The 17,153-nt window shown below is 30.6% G+C and overlaps 3 protein-coding genes across 5 annotated transcripts; 1 reads left to right on the top strand and 2 right to left on the bottom strand.

Annotated features, from left to right (window-relative positions):
* Positions 1-24: 24 nt before the first annotated feature.
* On the bottom strand, positions 25-2,772 carry LOC127261921 (protein KTI12 homolog). 2 transcript variants are annotated; one of them, XM_051290360.1, is made up of 2 exons: positions 2,679-2,772; positions 25-1,240 (listed from the first exon to the last, which is right to left on the bottom strand). In XM_051290360.1, the coding sequence occupies exon 2, from the start codon at positions 1,191-1,193 to the stop codon at positions 285-287; it is 909 nt and encodes a 302-aa protein (XP_051146317.1). In that variant the 5' UTR covers positions 1,194-1,240; positions 2,679-2,772; the 3' UTR covers positions 25-284. The 2 variants fall into 2 exon arrangements, with proteins under 2 accessions (XP_051146317.1, XP_051146318.1); XM_051290361.1 differs by having other exon boundaries at positions 25-1,193; positions 2,679-2,767.
* A 3,230-nt stretch (positions 2,773-6,002) lies between these two features.
* On the top strand, positions 6,003-7,655 carry LOC127261662 (zinc finger protein ZAT9-like). Its single transcript, XM_051289957.1, has one exon. The coding sequence runs from the start codon at positions 6,003-6,005 to the stop codon at positions 7,353-7,355; it is 1,353 nt and encodes a 450-aa protein (XP_051145914.1). The 3' UTR covers positions 7,356-7,655.
* A 2,159-nt stretch (positions 7,656-9,814) lies between these two features.
* On the bottom strand, positions 9,815-14,189 carry LOC127261908 (probable WRKY transcription factor 57). 2 transcript variants are annotated; one of them, XM_051290342.1, is made up of 4 exons: positions 13,603-14,189; positions 11,702-11,845; positions 10,501-10,826; positions 9,815-10,006 (listed from the first exon to the last, which is right to left on the bottom strand). In XM_051290342.1, the coding sequence occupies exons 1-3, from the start codon at positions 14,040-14,042 to the stop codon at positions 10,502-10,504; spliced, it is 909 nt and encodes a 302-aa protein (XP_051146299.1). In that variant the 5' UTR covers positions 14,043-14,189; the 3' UTR covers positions 9,815-10,006; position 10,501. The 2 variants fall into 2 exon arrangements, with proteins under 2 accessions (XP_051146299.1, XP_051146298.1); XM_051290341.1 differs by having other exon boundaries at positions 9,815-9,992; positions 13,603-14,188.
* Between the last annotated feature and the right edge of the window lie 2,964 nt (positions 14,190-17,153).

Below are 17,153 nucleotides of genomic sequence, written 5' to 3'. Positions count from 1 at the left end.
AGTTGAAAATTTACTATTACTATATATCAATAACATCTTTAAATTTGGCTTCAGTTAATTCATCGTAACATTTGAATTTAAATATAATTAAGCATTTACCAGAAAAACATATGTTAACAATACAAATCAAGACACAAATAAGAAACATACCGCAGCAGCCTAAGAATGTCGCCACAAGCCTTACCTTTCTTCACTCTCTAACTTACCAAAGAGCATCTCTTCGGCATAAATATTTTCACCTCTTGTTTGGGCAGCAAAATAATGACGAAATTCTCTCAACTGTTTCAACTGTTCTGTAACTCTCGATTCAAGTAGTCGACAAACATCCTCTTCGCGCTATCCGCATCCGAAGGCGGCGGCGGACCACTCAGGCTCGATTGCCCGGTCAATTTGATAAAAGTTCGTCTAAGTTTCCGCAGCTCGGGTAGACCAACAGGTCTTGATAAAACGACGCCCGGTAACCTGGGACCGAGGGAAACACCATTAACGGGACCTCCCATGGCACGGGACTGTGCTTCTATGATAATATTCATTACTTCGAGCGTAGCTCTGTCGATTTCATAGAGAGAGTTTGCCTCTGATACCCGAGCATTTTGTGTGGCAATAGTCGGCTGTAAAACTCTGACGTCCCTTGTTTTGGAGTCGACCTTTTTTGTGAGATACGTAACTGCGTCGACTACAGCAGCAGATGACTTTTCGATTCTGTCGCTGGACGGCCGTAACTCGAACAACGGTGAATCCCAACGGTTTTTTCTGTTGGGCCTTTCGAATCTCCGAACTAGATCTTCGAAGATTTTATCCTCGTAAGAGGGCTCGGATCGCTCGCCACGTTCTTTGTTCCATTTCCGGGAAATAGAATCTTCGACGTCGCAATGCAGCACGCAGTATCGAGTTCCTGCTGACCGCGCTAAACACCATAACTCGTATCTGTAACCCTTTATGCTGTTTAAAGAATCGACTATGATGATATTCTCTTTGGACAACGACCTATCGACTTCGGATCTGAGTACTCCTCTGAGATTTTTTTCTGCCGGCATATCGGCGTAGCGTTGGTTGCGACTGAGGTGAAAGGAAGACTCATCGATGATCCTGACTGACGGCTTAGATTCTACTTCTTGAAGCGCTTCGGCAAGCACGGCTGCAGCCGTTGATTTCCCACTACACGGTTGGCCACATATAACAACCAAAGCCATCTGCAAGAAATTCGATGATTTTCAAAGTTTCCAATGTATTTCTTACCCTGGAGAACAATGGCGGAAATTAGGTATATCATTCATCATCCTACCGACAACACATCAAATATATACAACAGCACATAACAAATAGACATACAACATATAGTTTTTGTTAATATAATACAAATGCAACACATGACAATAATCCACGTGATAATTTCAGCATATATATATATATATGTGTGTGTGTTAGCACAACCAAAAACGCATAATTTATGTTAATATAATACAAAGAAGTCACAACACCAATAATCCATAGAACACATGCCACATTTGATTTCAGCACATAACACAATATAATAATATATAATACTTCATCCGTCACAATTCAAAGTACCATTTTATCATTTTTTTCTGTCTCACTTCAAAGTATTCATTTTTTAATTTAGAAAAGTAATCATACACTAATAACAAAATACTCTTAATTTTTACTTAAATTACAAACATACGATTACATATACAATTATTTTATACATAGTCAAATGGCAAAAATATCAAAAACTCTTATACGCTTTCATTAACTAGTAAAATACTATTATTTCATAATCTACTACAAAACCATAAAAGGTTTTTTTGATTCAGGACGGAAGGAGTATATAACTTACTACACATGCTAATGCTAATGATACAAATAGCACCGTTGACATAATCAATTTTCACTTATTTTGAATTATTTCACATAAAATACATTTTTTCTCTCAGACAAAACATCAAATCAAATACGAACTTTTTATTTTGTCAAACTTTCAAAATTTCAAAAGTCTTATAAAACATCTATCAAAGTTTCTACAACAATCATGTATTGTATATACGATTACAATGTGATGATCAACCTCGATCAACTAGCCCTAGAGAACAATTTATTAGCTCTAAACTCTTCCATAGTTAATTACTTCATATGTATAGCATCAAAAACCAATGAGCGCAAGAATTACATTGCAAAAGTAGTGTAAATTTCACCCCACCCTTTGAATTATACTCGTTATTCATAATTTTCGAAACAACTTCGAGGTCATTCTACTTTAATGTTCCAAAGCAGGTCCTAATCCTTCAATTCAGCAAAATATATCTCAGTTAATCACTAACCTAAAAAATTACTTTCCCTGCAACAAGAAGTGCTTTCCAGTTCCACCATGCCTTTGCCCTAATTCAACTCTTCTAGACTCTACGCTGCCAATTAAACTGCGAAATTACCTCGCAACTCCAGTCTACACATAGCAACTATGGCGTTCCTATTAACTCAGACAGTACCTAGAGATTCCATACCCAGAACAAACTATTTCCCCCAATTCCCAATCGCCGCGACAACAAACACTTTCATATATAATTTCTCTCGATTTTAGCGCAGCATCGAGGATTCAATCGAAAACAATTAATCGCCAAAAAAAAAAAGATCAATTTGAACCAAAAAAAAAAAAAACAGAAAATCACAAGCTGAGTTACCAGGAATCGCAGCTACCAATGCTTCGAAACGCCGGAGGAGACTGACGAAACGAATTCTTCGAAATCTAAATTTGAAGGTAACTTTTAATTGGGCCGAACAAACTGCTGGCCCATAACCAAATATATCCATATATAGTGGAAAAAGGTGGTAATGGTGATCAAAAAGAGTAGTCCATAAGTATTTCTTTTTTAAAAAAAAAAAAAATCTTAAATCTAACTACAAACTCTATTATGGTCGTATTCATGATAAAAATTGTAAGTATTTATACATAATGATATTTTATATTAACAGTAAATATTTATACTCTCTCTGTGCCTCAATAAGGTTGTCATAACTTTTTGTGTGTTCATCTTTAGATATTAAATATTATATTAACATATAATAGAAATCAAGAGAAAAAGGCAAAATACATTTATTAGTCTCTTATAATACAAATATAATGATACAATGATATTTGTTGAGTAAATTATTCAAATATAAGGATATTTTTAATGTTAAGTATATAATGACGCAAAAATCAAATGACAACTTTCTTGCGGGACGGAGGGAGTAATAGTTTTTTTATGATGTTTTATATAAAAAGTAAGGTCTGTTTGGTTATAGTTCCATGGTGAGCATTATCCTTTCAATTTTTTCTTTTTAAATACTCTCTCCGTCTCATTGAAAAGTTATTATTTTTTATTTCTGTCGGTTACAAAACAAAGTTACTATTTTCTAATTTAGTAATAGTACTATTTACTTAACTTAAATATTCTTCCAACTTATATTATATTATACAAATGTTATTACTTTTATATATAACAATACTAATAGGGGTATTTTTGTCTTTTTTTCACTATAATATAATATAATATTAATACTAAAAAATTTATGTGTAAAAAGTAAATGGTAACTTTTGTATGAAACGGAGGGATAATCTTTGTAGGGACGGATGGAGTGCTATATATTATGAAGTTCGCTTAAAATTTATTCAAAATTTTCTATTTTTATCTCTTTTTTTTTTTCATAAACAAACTCTTTATTTATTTATTTTAATTATAAAATAAATATTTATATATATATTTTTTTTATTTGTATTATACTATGAAATTTTATTTTTTACAAAATAATATGTATTGTATATATTTTATTAAAATTCAATCGTTAAAATAATTAAAAACATATTTCAGTTTTGGGTAAATTATATAACACTCCCTTGTATATTAGTAAAAATGCACAAAATACATGTATTTTATTTATTGTATAAACTCCCATGTGTTAACGTAAAATTTGCATCAAACACCCTCCTTGTCCAAAATTGATGTTTGGTTCTAAATAAAGACCTAAATTACACAAATTTTATATAAATAAAAAATTGTAAAATATGTTAAATAAATTTTTTTGAATAAAATAAATAAATAAATAAATAATTCTTCATTTTATATTTTTACAAAAATTGTAAAAATAAATTATTGATCAATTATTTATTTATTTATTTTATTCAAAAAAATTATTTAAGATATTTTATATTTTCTATCTTTATAAAACTTGCATAATTTAGGTTTTATTTAGAACCGAATATCAGTTTTGAACAATGAGGATGTTTTGTGCAAATTTTACATTAACACAATGGGATTTCACGCAATAAATAAAACATAAAGTGTTTTGTGCATTTTTACTAAAATGCAAGAGAATGTTATATAATTTACCCTTTAGTTTTTTCAATGCTATATATAATGATCCTAAATCAAATATTAATTAAACAAACTTTCGACCCAAATTTCAACTTAAAAACTCAACCGTCTAACGAAACGCACCATAAGTGATATGAGTTTTATATAGAATGATAGTATTTTATTTTTTTTATGTTTTTTTAGTGCTATATATATCATATATTATATATATTGTATTTTTGTAATAATATTTTTAAAGAATTGTAGTATAAGAATAAAACACTAATACATTACATTTATTTTTGTGTTTATATTTTGGTCTTAGGATGAATTGTAATTAGAAGTATAAAGTATGTTCATTTGTGTTATTGGATTCATCTTTTTTTTATATTAATTATATAAAATGAGTCGGTAATATAAAAAATAATATTTTATATTGAATTGTTGATTTTTGTGAGTGAATAATATAAATATATTATTTATATATTGTATGATATGTCTATATTGTATTTTTGCAAATTTATGAAAATTCTAAGCAAGGTGAACAAAATCAATAATATTTTTACATGAAAAGAAGTAGCAAATATGTAATTATATATATTTTTAAAATTATAATAATTTGAGAAAAGAATCATAAATAAAATTCATGTAATTTAAAAGAGTAAATTGACTTTATTATATATATACTATTTGCTTTTTAAATTATAGCATAATTTGAGGAAAATATCATAAATAGTATTATCGTAATTCAAAATAGTAAAAATATTTCATTATTATTATTAGAATAATAATAATTATTATCATTATATTATTATTATTATTATCATTATTAGCATAGCATTGGAAAAAGCAAATCATTTAAAATAAAACTTAAGTATTAATCGAACACCCAAAAGCGATCCTCATTTTCCTGAAATTTAAAATAATAATAATAATAAAATAATATATATATATATATATATATCATTCTGCCCTTTCGACATTGACAGAGAGAATGGATCTTCTGTAGCGACCCACTGTTGATTCCATGGAAGCACTCGTGATCTCTACCCAACCATGCATGGAATTCTCATCCGACTATAGATACATACATATATATATATAGAGTGAGAGAGTGAGTGAGTGAGAGAAAGAGAGAGAGAAAATGTGGGAGAAATTACAGGGGAAGGAAGAAAGAGTCAGAAGTTATCAGTTTCGGAAAATTTCGCATCTCACCAAGCTCTAGGAGGTCCGCAACCGATTCAATCGTTCAAAATATTTGATTCGTTCCAAATTGGAAACAAAAATCTCAAAAAAAGTAACTCACCTACTTGTTAGGGCTGTGAGTTTTGCTTCCCCCTTTCGTTTTCCCCCATTTTTCTCATCCATCCTTCCGCGTGCAGCTCTCGCATCCGCAACCACATCCACAGCTCGATCGATTACGATTCTGATTTTCCGATTCCAATTACAGGTATTGAAACATCGGTTTGATTTTCGCAGTTGATTTTTATGTGATTGAGACGATGTTGATGTTGATGTTGATGTTGATGTGTTCGATCGATGGATCGTAGAATTCGCTTTAGGTTTTTCTCGATTGATCGATTGATTGGATGAGTTCAGATTAGATTCGATTAGGTTAGATTAGATTTCGAAGCGAAATCTGTGATTCGTTTGCTGTGTGTGTTCTAAGTGATGGATGAAGATGAGCTTAGATTTGTTTGCAAGCTGTGCAATAAGAAGTATCCTTGCGGGAAGTCATTGGGAGGCCATATGAGGTCTCATGTAGTGTCTGTTAATGGCAATGCCAATGTTAATGGAAATGCAGCTACTGGTTCGGAGTTGAATTTCGGCTCCGGCGGCGCCGTGGCGAAGCAGGGGAAGCTAGCTGAGCTGGCCGGGTACGGATTGCGGGAGAATCCGCGGAGGTCGTGGAGGGCGGCAGCCGATTCAAACGACGAACGATCGTGTAAGCAATGCGGGAAGGCGTTCCATTCGATGAAGGCGCTTTGCGGACACATGGCTAGCCACACCGAGCGGGACAGGGGAGCCGGTTCGTCGAAGGACGATCAGTTATGGACGGGCGAGAATCTGAGGGCGGTTACGGAGAGCTGTTCGGAGAGTGAGGCCGAGGAGGAGAGGGTGGCGACGAGGAGGAGTCAACGGTGCAAGAAGGTCATCGACGAGTCGTCGCCGTTGAATGGATCGTCGTCGGTGGTTTCTGAGGTCGACGAGCAGGATCAAGAGGACGTCGCGATGTGCTTGATGATGTTGTCGATGGATAGCAACAACGGGAACAAGTTCACCCGAGTTAACTTGCTCACTGAGTCTTCCGACAACAATTCCGTCGTCGTCGAGACAAAATCATCTTCCACCCTTCCCGACGAGAATCCTCCGACGACGCTGAAAATCGAGCGGACGGAGGACTCCGATTCTGCGTATTTCTTGGAAGAATGTTCGAAAGAGGACGAGTCGGACGTGTCGTTCGATAAATGCAAGAAGCCGATCAATTTAAAACTGATCACAAGTTTTCGAGCTCCCTCCGGGAAAGAGAAAGGTTATTACTACGACGAGGATGATATGACGTCAATCTTTGCAGGGATCGAGTCGAGAAAGAGGAAGTACGTTTCCAAGAACCGGCCCGAGCCCAACCCAGTAAAAAAGACCCGATACGAGTGCTTTAACTGCAAGAAAACGTTCAAGTCGTATCAAGCTCTAGGCGGGCATCGCCCGTGCCATAAAAAGGCGAATGCGTTCTACGACGAAAGCGACGAGAATAGTTTAGACGAGTCCGCCGAATACCAAGCCGCAAATAACGGGAAGGTTAGCGACCCGACGGGCAAGGCTCCGTCGAGCAAGTCGAAGAACGGAAAAGCGCACGTTTGCCCGTTTTGCAATCGAACTTTCAAGAACGGACAAGCGCTTGGGGGTCACAAGAGATCGCATTTCGTCGGCGCCAATGCCGAGAGGAATAATCGGAGTTTGCGAGGCAAACCCGACGCCCCCGATTTGCTCGATCTCAATCTCCCAGCTCCCGAGGAGGAGTGAGAGAGAGATCGAGAAGGAGTGAGACAGAAATAGAGGGTTGGATTTGGTAAGTATACTTTTGATTTTTGTTGAACAAAATTCTATTCTTGACTTTGAAATTCAAGAAGATGGTGAGATTTTTGAACCTAAAAAGTTTCGATTCAGTTGAGAGATCATAAGAAAATAGTTTTTTTGTTAGGGGTTTCTTTCATATCACATAGAAAAATATTTTGAGTTAGTTTTTTTAACCCATTTTTGGGAATGATTGAGTGGTCGTTATGTTTTAATTATATTTACTTTAATTGATTGGCTAATATTTGTATTGTAATTTGCAAATATAAATGTTGATTGGTCAATTTAAATAAGGAATAACTTAGCTCTATTTCCATGTTTTTGGGTTAGGCTATCAAAATAATTTCATCGAATTCTAATTTTATGTAAGAATAAGTTTATTGAGTGTTCTTATAATTTAAAAAAAAATATTATATATAAATATTCTTTTTATTTAATATAAAATATAGTGTTCTAGAATGCTTTTATATGTACTAATGTTTAATTTGGGGTGTAGGAGTGAAGATTCTATAACTTCGAGGAACTTTTGCATTTATAATATATTAATGATATAATAATTAAATAGCATGCATGACTTTATGTACTCGTATAAATTAATATGTATATATATTGTACTTAGATCTATTTTGATGATCTTTTCTTATATAATCATAATTATATCAAATTTATTTTCAAGTATATATTTTTAAAATAAACACACATTTGCATTTTGAATTGGGTTTTAAAGAGAAAAGTATATAGATATATATATATATATATATTTCCAGAAGAATAAACCAAAAAGAAATAACATGAATTAGAGGAAAGATTTGAAAATATTTATAAATAAAATGAATAAAAAATATTTGATATAATATAAAAAAAAATATGATGTAATATTTGTATAAACATAATTTTGAATTTTAAATAAAAAATAAATAATTGATATAATATTTTAAAATTTTAATTTATGTATCGAATTAAAATTTTCAAAAATAGATTTGATATTTTAGAATTATAAATATAGTTAAACTAAACAACAAGAACGTGAAGTACCTTTTCAAAATATTTTAGAATGTGTTTGCATATACATACACGTGTGGTGGTGTATTTTTGTTTGGACCGAAATCAAATGATTTGCCTGTGATTTGTTTATTATTTACTTTTTTTTTTTTAAAAAAAAAAATTGTTTTAGATGTTTTATATATGCAAAATTGTTACTATTACATACAATACTTTAACTAATATTAATATTTAATATAATATGTTTTTGTTTAAAAAAATTACTATAAATAAATACAGTAAAAAAAGCTTAAAAATATAACACTTTTGTTTCAGCTAATCTGTCCATCTTAGTTAAACATAAAATTTTAATAAGTAATTAAAAAATATATTAATAAAAATAATTATGATTTAATAAAAATAATTATAAAATATAATTAAATTGTATAATTATATTAATATATATATATGAGACCGACAAAAAAAATAAATTATGTGAAATATGTAAAAACAAAAAATATATAAATAAATTATACTCTCTCCGTCCAATTAGAAAGTATACGCATTTCTATTTTGGAACGTCCAATTACAAAATAAATATTTCATTAAATACTTTAATTTTTTTCACAAATACCCTTACTTTACATCACATTATTACTTTTATATCAAAAAATAAGAACAAAAATATCATTACACTACTTTTAATTACCCACTATAATTAATATAATATTATTTTTTGAACACTATATTAAAAATAAATGTATATTTTATCGGGACGAAGGTAATATAAAACAGACAAAAATATAAATAATAAATAAATTATGTAGGGAAGAAAAGTCAAGTGTTTCGATATTTAAAAGTAGTTTAAATTAAATAATATATTTATTTCTATGCTGAGATGAAAAAGAACAGAAAGGATGGGACAAGTGAGAAGACTGCGTATTGACTTATTAAAGGGGCAAATTTCCAGAATTCACAGAACCCAAAAAGGTCACAAAACAAAATCTTTCATCACAGAAGAATATTACACTACTGTCAGAACGCATGACATGACAGTTACTCCTGCCAACATATTTATATTCGTCAATTATCTAATAAATTATTGTTGTTATTTCCCATCCCGTTCAAAAAAAAAAAAAGAAAAAATTTAATTTTCATTTGAAGTATTTTAAAAGTTTTATAATTTTCTCATTCTTCCAAATAAAATTTATAAAACAAAACTATTTTTTAAAAAATACAATAATAAAGGAAAATATCAAAATTATGATAACCATTACAGGTCAAGAGGTGAGTGAGTCATGATCATGGATTTACCCCTAACCCTGAAATGGTTCTTTATCTGTATTAAATTTTTTATTTTAAATAAAAGCTGTGTATTAGATATCTATCACATAGTATACTTTTCGTATAAAAATAGAATAAAATACTATAATAAAACAAAATAAAAATAGCATATCGAATTTTCAGGACAAGTAATTTGGAATTTACAGATTGTACTAAATTAATTAATTAATTACCTCATGATCTTGGGTCTGATGGCAAATCATACTAGTTGATAGGATAGTACATCCCGAAAATGACTTAATGCATCATCATAATAACGACCTGTAGCATGAAAACTAGTTTGATGGTCAGCACACCTATATGTTTACATTATTTATAACCAAGTTATAGCTAAAAATATTAAATATAACTAAACAAAACCCGAAAATTATATAATGAATACTTTAATATAAATATATATATATATATTTATCTAACTTAATTATATTATTTTCAACAAATCTAAACTGAAATCCAAAGCCAATAAGGCAAACTCATCAAGAAAATCCTTCACCCAAAGGAAAATTGCTTTCAACAAAAAAAATATATATATATATTAACATTATTCATCTACAAGTATAAACAGCACATGTATTTTTTAAATAACATATATTTTGTTAAATAACACAAAAGAAAACACATAAAAATTAGATAAAGAAAATAAAATAAAATAGAATAAAATAAAAGCAAAGGACTATACCAAAACCACAAAGTGACAAACAAGTTGAGGCTTGGATCATAATAGTTGCAAATTATAATGAAGAACATAGCAAGAGAATTTCATACATACCTCATCCCAAAGGCATCTTGCGTGACACGATATCCCCAAGGCATCCGCCATTGCCGCCAACAAGTGGCGGCAAACTCACTGCCGGCGTCGAGGAATGAAACTCTTCGCCTTTGGGTTGGATATGGGGTTGAAAACATTGTGCAATGTGCATAGTGTTTTCTTGATTAAATGGAAGCCTTGAAGTTAAGAGATCCCCTCTATGGAACCCGACTGAGTGGTGAGAATGTTGGCCTTCGTATGTTGTGATCACAAGTGATGAGTCCTCCGATGATCTCTCCACACGTTTTTTCACCATGCATTTACCGTTTGTACACCGGTAATAGCTCCTTCAAAAGAAAAAAAAAAAAATACAAAAATGACATATATATGCGTGTCTTTATTATAAATACCATTAAACATATATTTCCCCCATCCGCCTCTAAGGGTTACATTTATATTTTGTGTCATTATATTTCACATTAAAATTTGTATAAATTTTTGTACAAATGTCTTTCTATTATTATTACAAGACATCAATATAAGTATTTTTATAATTTTTTCTTAATTTGGACTATGTTTTGATATAATAATAACTAATATTCAAAGATCAACACGTAAAAAGTAAATGAGATCCTTAGAGCCGGACGAATATAGTATTCATTAACATCAATATTATTATACTACCTCCTGCCAGCTACTTTTATTTTTTTGCGAAATGGAGTACAAATCAAAGAAAAATAACAAAAATACTTATATCAGTATCTTATAATACTGATAGAATGACATTTGTACAAAAAAAAAAAAAGCAATACAAATATAAGAATATTTCTAATATTAACACAATAACACAAAAAAAAAATATAACTTTTAGAAATAGATTAAGAAAATATTAAATTAAAACATAAAGGCAAAAAGAGTTTCTACACAAAAAGGTAACATAACATCAACTCTTAATACCACGTCAAACGACTATTCAAATTGAAATTTTTATTTTTCAAAACTCAAAATTCAAACTCCAAACCAACGCATCCTACTTTTAGGCTAACCATGAACACAATCTTGAATCCAAAAAGTATTCAATATACTAATTATATACTACTTCTCTAATGGATCTATGTGATTCTACAAATAGAGATTTGTGGAGGAAATGGTGGGATGATCATATATTGGTTTAGCCATTATAATTGCAGAAGAAATAATTCTTTCAATAATATAAATGCACCTTGGAAATGGGCTGTTCTTTACTGCTTTCTGTCCATACTTCCTCCAGCGATAGCCATCCTCGAGATGATCAACTTCACTCTTGGTGACAAACGCAAACCGCGGCTGTCGAATCCGCTTTTGCACCTTCTTTTTAGTCTCAATCCTGCCCAAATATTAACAAATTAAGATTATGTCATCACACGTTACACATTTCTATTATTGCAATCAATATATATATACAATATAATTCAGAATTTAGAACTGAAGAAAAGGTTGCCAATAAATACCTTTTGACATCATTAATGGAAAATCTGTAATGAGGAATATAATTAAGCTTTAATATACACAACCACAGTATATATATATATAGCTGGATATATACTTTATGAGGAATATGATACTATTGGAACAATTTCTCACTATTAACTAGGGGTGAATATTCGGATATCTAGTTCGAATTTGGTAAATTCAATTTTTCGTAAAGAAAACTTATTGGAGCCTAACCCAAATGTCCGAGATCCAAAAATCCTAAATCTGTATTAAAAACATCCGAACCAAACAGAAAATTCAAAAGTGCACATAATATAACCAAAATTCCGAAGGTTTGATTTTTTTTATAACAAATTAATTCAATTTATAAACAAAATAATGTCAAAGAAATAAAAAAATAAATATGCATAACAAGATTATCTAATATATAAACACTTCCAAACAAATAGTCCCTTAGTCCCGTGGTAAACTTTCCGTTTGACTTTTGCATGCAAATTAAGGTAAATTAGTATTTTAAGATACGTAGTATAATAAAGTAATATAATATCATTATATAAGTATTTTGGTATTTAGTTGAAAATTTTTTTATAAAAAACTAATTTTTTTTTAATTTTGACGGATTAAAATAAAAAATGGAAATTTTAATAGCGGATGAAAAGGGCATTAAATACCTAAAACCCCAAATAAGAACTCACAAAACAAGCATATGGCATTTTTATTATAATATATTTGGGGTTTCAAATTTGTTCATATTTTTAATATACCAATTCAAAATTCCAAAAAAAATAAGATATTTTCAATTTGATTAAATCTGAAAAATTCAAACCAAAATTTCAATTTCGATTTGCTTCAAATCCAACATTCAAAATTTCAAATATTATACTCGCTTCTTTTGTTAATTATGATACCAAATAGTAGTATTGAAACAACAGATACATCCCTCAATTAATATCCTAAATATGCAGGAGACAAGAAAACCCTCTCTATGAGAAACGTGTGTGTAGTGTAGGTGTATAATTACCAAATTCCTATTCAGGTGCTAAGTCTATGTGCTAGATTCTTTCCATGCAACTTTTTGAACCAAACATATTTACAGACTACATTATATATATTTTCTAATTTATTTCTAATTTGACGATATATAGTATATACTTGAAAATCACAATGATAGCTTTTATACTAATGAAGACATGCATGAATCGAAAAAAGGAAAGAAAAAAAAAAATGTGAGATTCTTTCGAGAGAAAAGAATTCACACGAAAGAAGAATTATAGCACGCCATTGCCGCCGCAATAGCGGCTGTGCTTTGTACGTTAAGCTCCCTACTTTATTTCATGAGGTAAATATCCTAAAAGCCCCTAACCTTTCTCATAATACCGAACATGCCCCATCCCATCCCCTGCCCATCCCACCCCCAAAATTGCGTGCACGAAACGATGCTTCTAGAGACTTAAAAATTGTACGGACGATGGAAGAGAAGCAGTTTTCTCTGCGGTTACTTCCGCAACTTTCTGCACAAAAATGAAAACCGACTAATGAATGCATTTTTTGATCGCAATCGGAGCTCCTCGGGAATCGAGAAATCATGAAAGCAATCAGTGCACATGCATGCAGAGTTACACTAGCTACAATTCCTACAACAGTACTCACGCTGTATCCGTCGCCGGATTCGCCGCGGCGTCGGCGGATGAAGCACCGGAGGCTGCCGGTTTCTCCGTCAGATCCGCGGCGGATGAGCTCGAAGACCTACACGGATTCGACGCCGAAGCCTCCGCTACTTCCCCCTCCTTATCACCACCGATAACCGCGCAGCATCCCCTACGAGGCGATAAATCGGCCGAGAAGTAATCATCGGCAAGGCCTCCCCCCAAATCGGACTCGATCCTGTCAAAATCGAACAAACCGCCTTCGCAACCGTACACACCGCCGGCTGATTCCGGCGGCATACTCCAACCGAACTCCCCTAGCACGCTACTCTCCTTGTAATCATCTGCGAAGAAGCGAGCGTGATTCCCGCCGCCGTCAGAGGCGCGGCGGTCGGTGGACTCCGCGGTGGTGAAATCGAGATCCGCCGTCTCCTTCCCTGCCATAATGACTCGATTGCTAAACTATTGTAGAAAAGGAATCGGAAAAAGACATGGAAACGCGGAGAGAGAAAAATTAGGGTTTCTGAAAAAGAGGGAAAAACAAAAAGGAAGGCAGGAAGAAAATACGCGTAGTGCATACTGTACCCGATCGTCATTGGATTTTGCGGCATTATTATTATTATTTTTATTATATTTTTATTTATTTATTATTATTATTATTTTTGGAAAAGGACAAGACAATTAGAAAGGGAAGTCTACAGACACAACGAGGCACAAACCACGCGGGATAAACTCGGAATTTACCATAATACCCTCGTTAGGCCCCACAACTACAGCTTCTTCAATAGTTGGCACGTGAAATTCCTAAAACGCCCTTGAGTCACATTTCTTATTAGCTTCTGTGCCTTCGTCCTTTTCTGACAGGGACGGGACCTTCTGGAGTTCATCTTCAACCTCTCGTTGTCCGTACTGTCCTCACTGAATATATATATGTATCAAATTATGATGTGCTGAATATTCAAATTCAGCTGCTGAATTTGTTCTCAACTGTTAGTAATTAAATAAATTAAATTATTTTTAATTGATTAAAATTAATGAATAGTCAGGATCTAATGTTGTCTGTCTGTTGTAGTAGAGAAATTGCCATTGATGTTCTTGTCTCCTATTAAAAGAAATTTTTATTACAAGAACAGAAATTGAACATAAACAAGATATTATTTTTTTAATCAATTTTTAATATTTATTAATTTTTAAAAAATTATTATATTTAATCATTACTTTAATGAAAATGATGTATTTATTTCGGGGCTTGGATTTTAGTTTGAGATATATATAGTAAAATTAATTTTTAGTATAATATAAAATATAAAAAAAATTAATTTGATATTTTTAATTTTTTTTTTTTTTTTTTATGAATAGTATAAATTTGCTATGTAAAAGAACACACCCTTAGAATATAAGAACAAAATCAAACACAAACACAAGTCAAACATAATTTTTTATAAAAATTAAAGGTATTTAACGAAACAGATACTTTTGAGTAAAGACAGAAATAGTAAAAAAAAAAAATTAGCATTATTGTGCGACTACTTTTACTATAATAAAAAAATAAATAATTTTAAATAAAACTAACAAAAATAATAAAAATAATATTTTAAGTTGAGACAGATAAAATATAAATTAATTTATTCAACACCATTCAATAATTTGGCTCCCTATTTCATATAGTACAATTTTTTCTACTTTTAATTAACATTACTACAATCAATATAGGTATATACATAAATAAAAGCTTGATTTGTAATATTTAAAAATATATATTAAAACAAAATAATATTCACTATTTTCAAAACAACATACGATTGGTTTTGTATTTTAATTTAAATAATCATTTAATTTAAGAATTTGTACGATAATTAGAATGACTACAATTGTATAATATAGGTAGTATTTTTTAAAAAATAAAAATAAAAATAAAAATCTCAAAAGTAAAACAGAGCTAATAGAATAATCAAATGCTACATTTATTATAATTTAGAACTTTTATTTAATTTTCACTTTTCATAGTTAATGAAAAAAAAAGTGTATCTAAGTGGGAGTTAATTAATATTAATATTTAAAACATAGGTAATTAATTATGGGATAATTTGTGTGCATGTTATTAAATATTGTGGGCTTTCAATTTTATTAGGCAAAATTGTCCATAACTCCCTTGTGGTCTCTAAATTCAGCGTAAATTTTTTCTCTAGTTTAAAAATTGTATGACACCGCCTTATACTTTAAAAAATATTGTATGAAACCACACAGTGATTTCGAAACTTAGCATAAATCCCCACTTTACTTTACAAAATTGCATGACGCTCCCTTATACTTTCAAAAATATTGTATGAAGTCTCATGCCATGCAAAATATATAGATAGGAAATCATCTTTTTATCACTTGAGGAAAGTATAAGAGGTACCATGCAATTTTTCAAGTATAGGGAGATTTTAGGTTGAATTTCGAAATCACATAGGAATAATAAGCAATTTTACCATTTTTATTAATATATTTAATAATTTTTTATTAAAATGTAAAATCTAAACAAAATAATATATTATTATATACTCCATCAGTCCCAAACACCGTGCAATATTTTTTTGATATGTCCTAAACACCCTGCAACATTTCCAAAATAGAAAATAATTAATTATACGTAATCTCTACCCCACACTTTATCCCCTCACATCATCCAAATAAAAAAATAAAATATATATTTCTCTCTCCATCACATCACCTAATTTCTAAATTATTATATTTAATACTACCCACCTAAAAACTCATGCTAAAAATAAATATTGCACCTTATTTTGACGGATGATGGACAATACAATTAAATATGCCGTACATTTAATTAAGTCTGTGCTCAATATTTGACACGTGAGCAAAATTAAACATGTTATGATTATGAAGGACAATCACGATAAATATTTTTTATTTAAACTAATATTTTATTTTTGATTTTTAATTGTGACGTGGGCTTTCATGATTCATGCGATTTATTACATAAATTATTATTTAAAGACTATAACTTAATTTTAAATATAATATAAGTAACTGTGATAATAATGATAAAGATTAGTTGGGTCATGGTTTGGCTTTCGGTTTTTAAATCGGACGGTGGATTTTCTCCAGCCGACAATGAATCAACGGTGGAGATTCAATCACCTTTTGCATTAATATATGGAAGTGTTCGTTTGTTACAAGGTTGATGTTGAAGTGCAATGTGTTAAATAAAAATGAAATATTTCCTCTTCCTCTGTCCAGATACTATGTTCACGTTGTTATTTCTGTCCGTTCCACATACTATATTAGTTTTCTTTTTTGAAATGATTACACACTTTAATTTCATTTTAAACTTTTTAATTTTATTTTTTAAAAATTTTTAATTAAACTAATTAGTTATCTTAATCTTAATTTATAATTATTTATATTATTGGATAATTATTTTCACTAATATATTTTTAATTATCTACTAATTACACCCCTCCTAAAATACTGTGTCTACAGTGTAACAGACACGGTATGTGGGACGAAGAAAATAATTATTTTTAAATAAATAAACAGTAAAAATAA

The sequence above is a fragment of the Andrographis paniculata genome, unplaced genomic scaffold (genome assembly GCF_009805555.1).
Source record: "Andrographis paniculata isolate CXL003 unplaced genomic scaffold, ASM980555v1 Contig64END, whole genome shotgun sequence".
NCBI classification, from domain to species: Eukaryota; Viridiplantae; Streptophyta; class Magnoliopsida; order Lamiales; family Acanthaceae; genus Andrographis; species Andrographis paniculata.
This window is presented reverse-complemented; position numbering and strand designations above follow the sequence as displayed.

What these genes read in the sequence shown, in the direction of transcription:
- LOC127261921 (XM_051290360.1), bottom strand. Translation starts at nt 1,193, where the DNA reads ATGGCTTTGGTTGTTATATGTGGCCAACCGTGTAGTGGGAAATCAACG.
- LOC127261662 (XM_051289957.1), top strand. Translation starts at nt 6,003, where the DNA reads ATGGATGAAGATGAGCTTAGATTTGTTTGCAAGCTGTGCAATAAGAAG.
- LOC127261908 (XM_051290342.1), bottom strand. Translation starts at nt 14,042, where the DNA reads ATGGCAGGGAAGGAGACGGCGGATCTCGATTTCACCACCGCGGAGTCC. An exon ending in AATCCGGCGACGGATACAGC is followed by an intron (nt 11,846 to 13,602) that starts GTGAGTACTGTT and finishes ATATTTGGGCAG; the next exon opens with GATTGAGACTAAAAAGAAGG. An exon ending in AAGAACAGCCCATTTCCAAG is followed by an intron (nt 10,827 to 11,701) that starts GTGCATTTATAT and finishes TTTCTTTTGAAG; the next exon opens with GAGCTATTACCGGTGTACAA.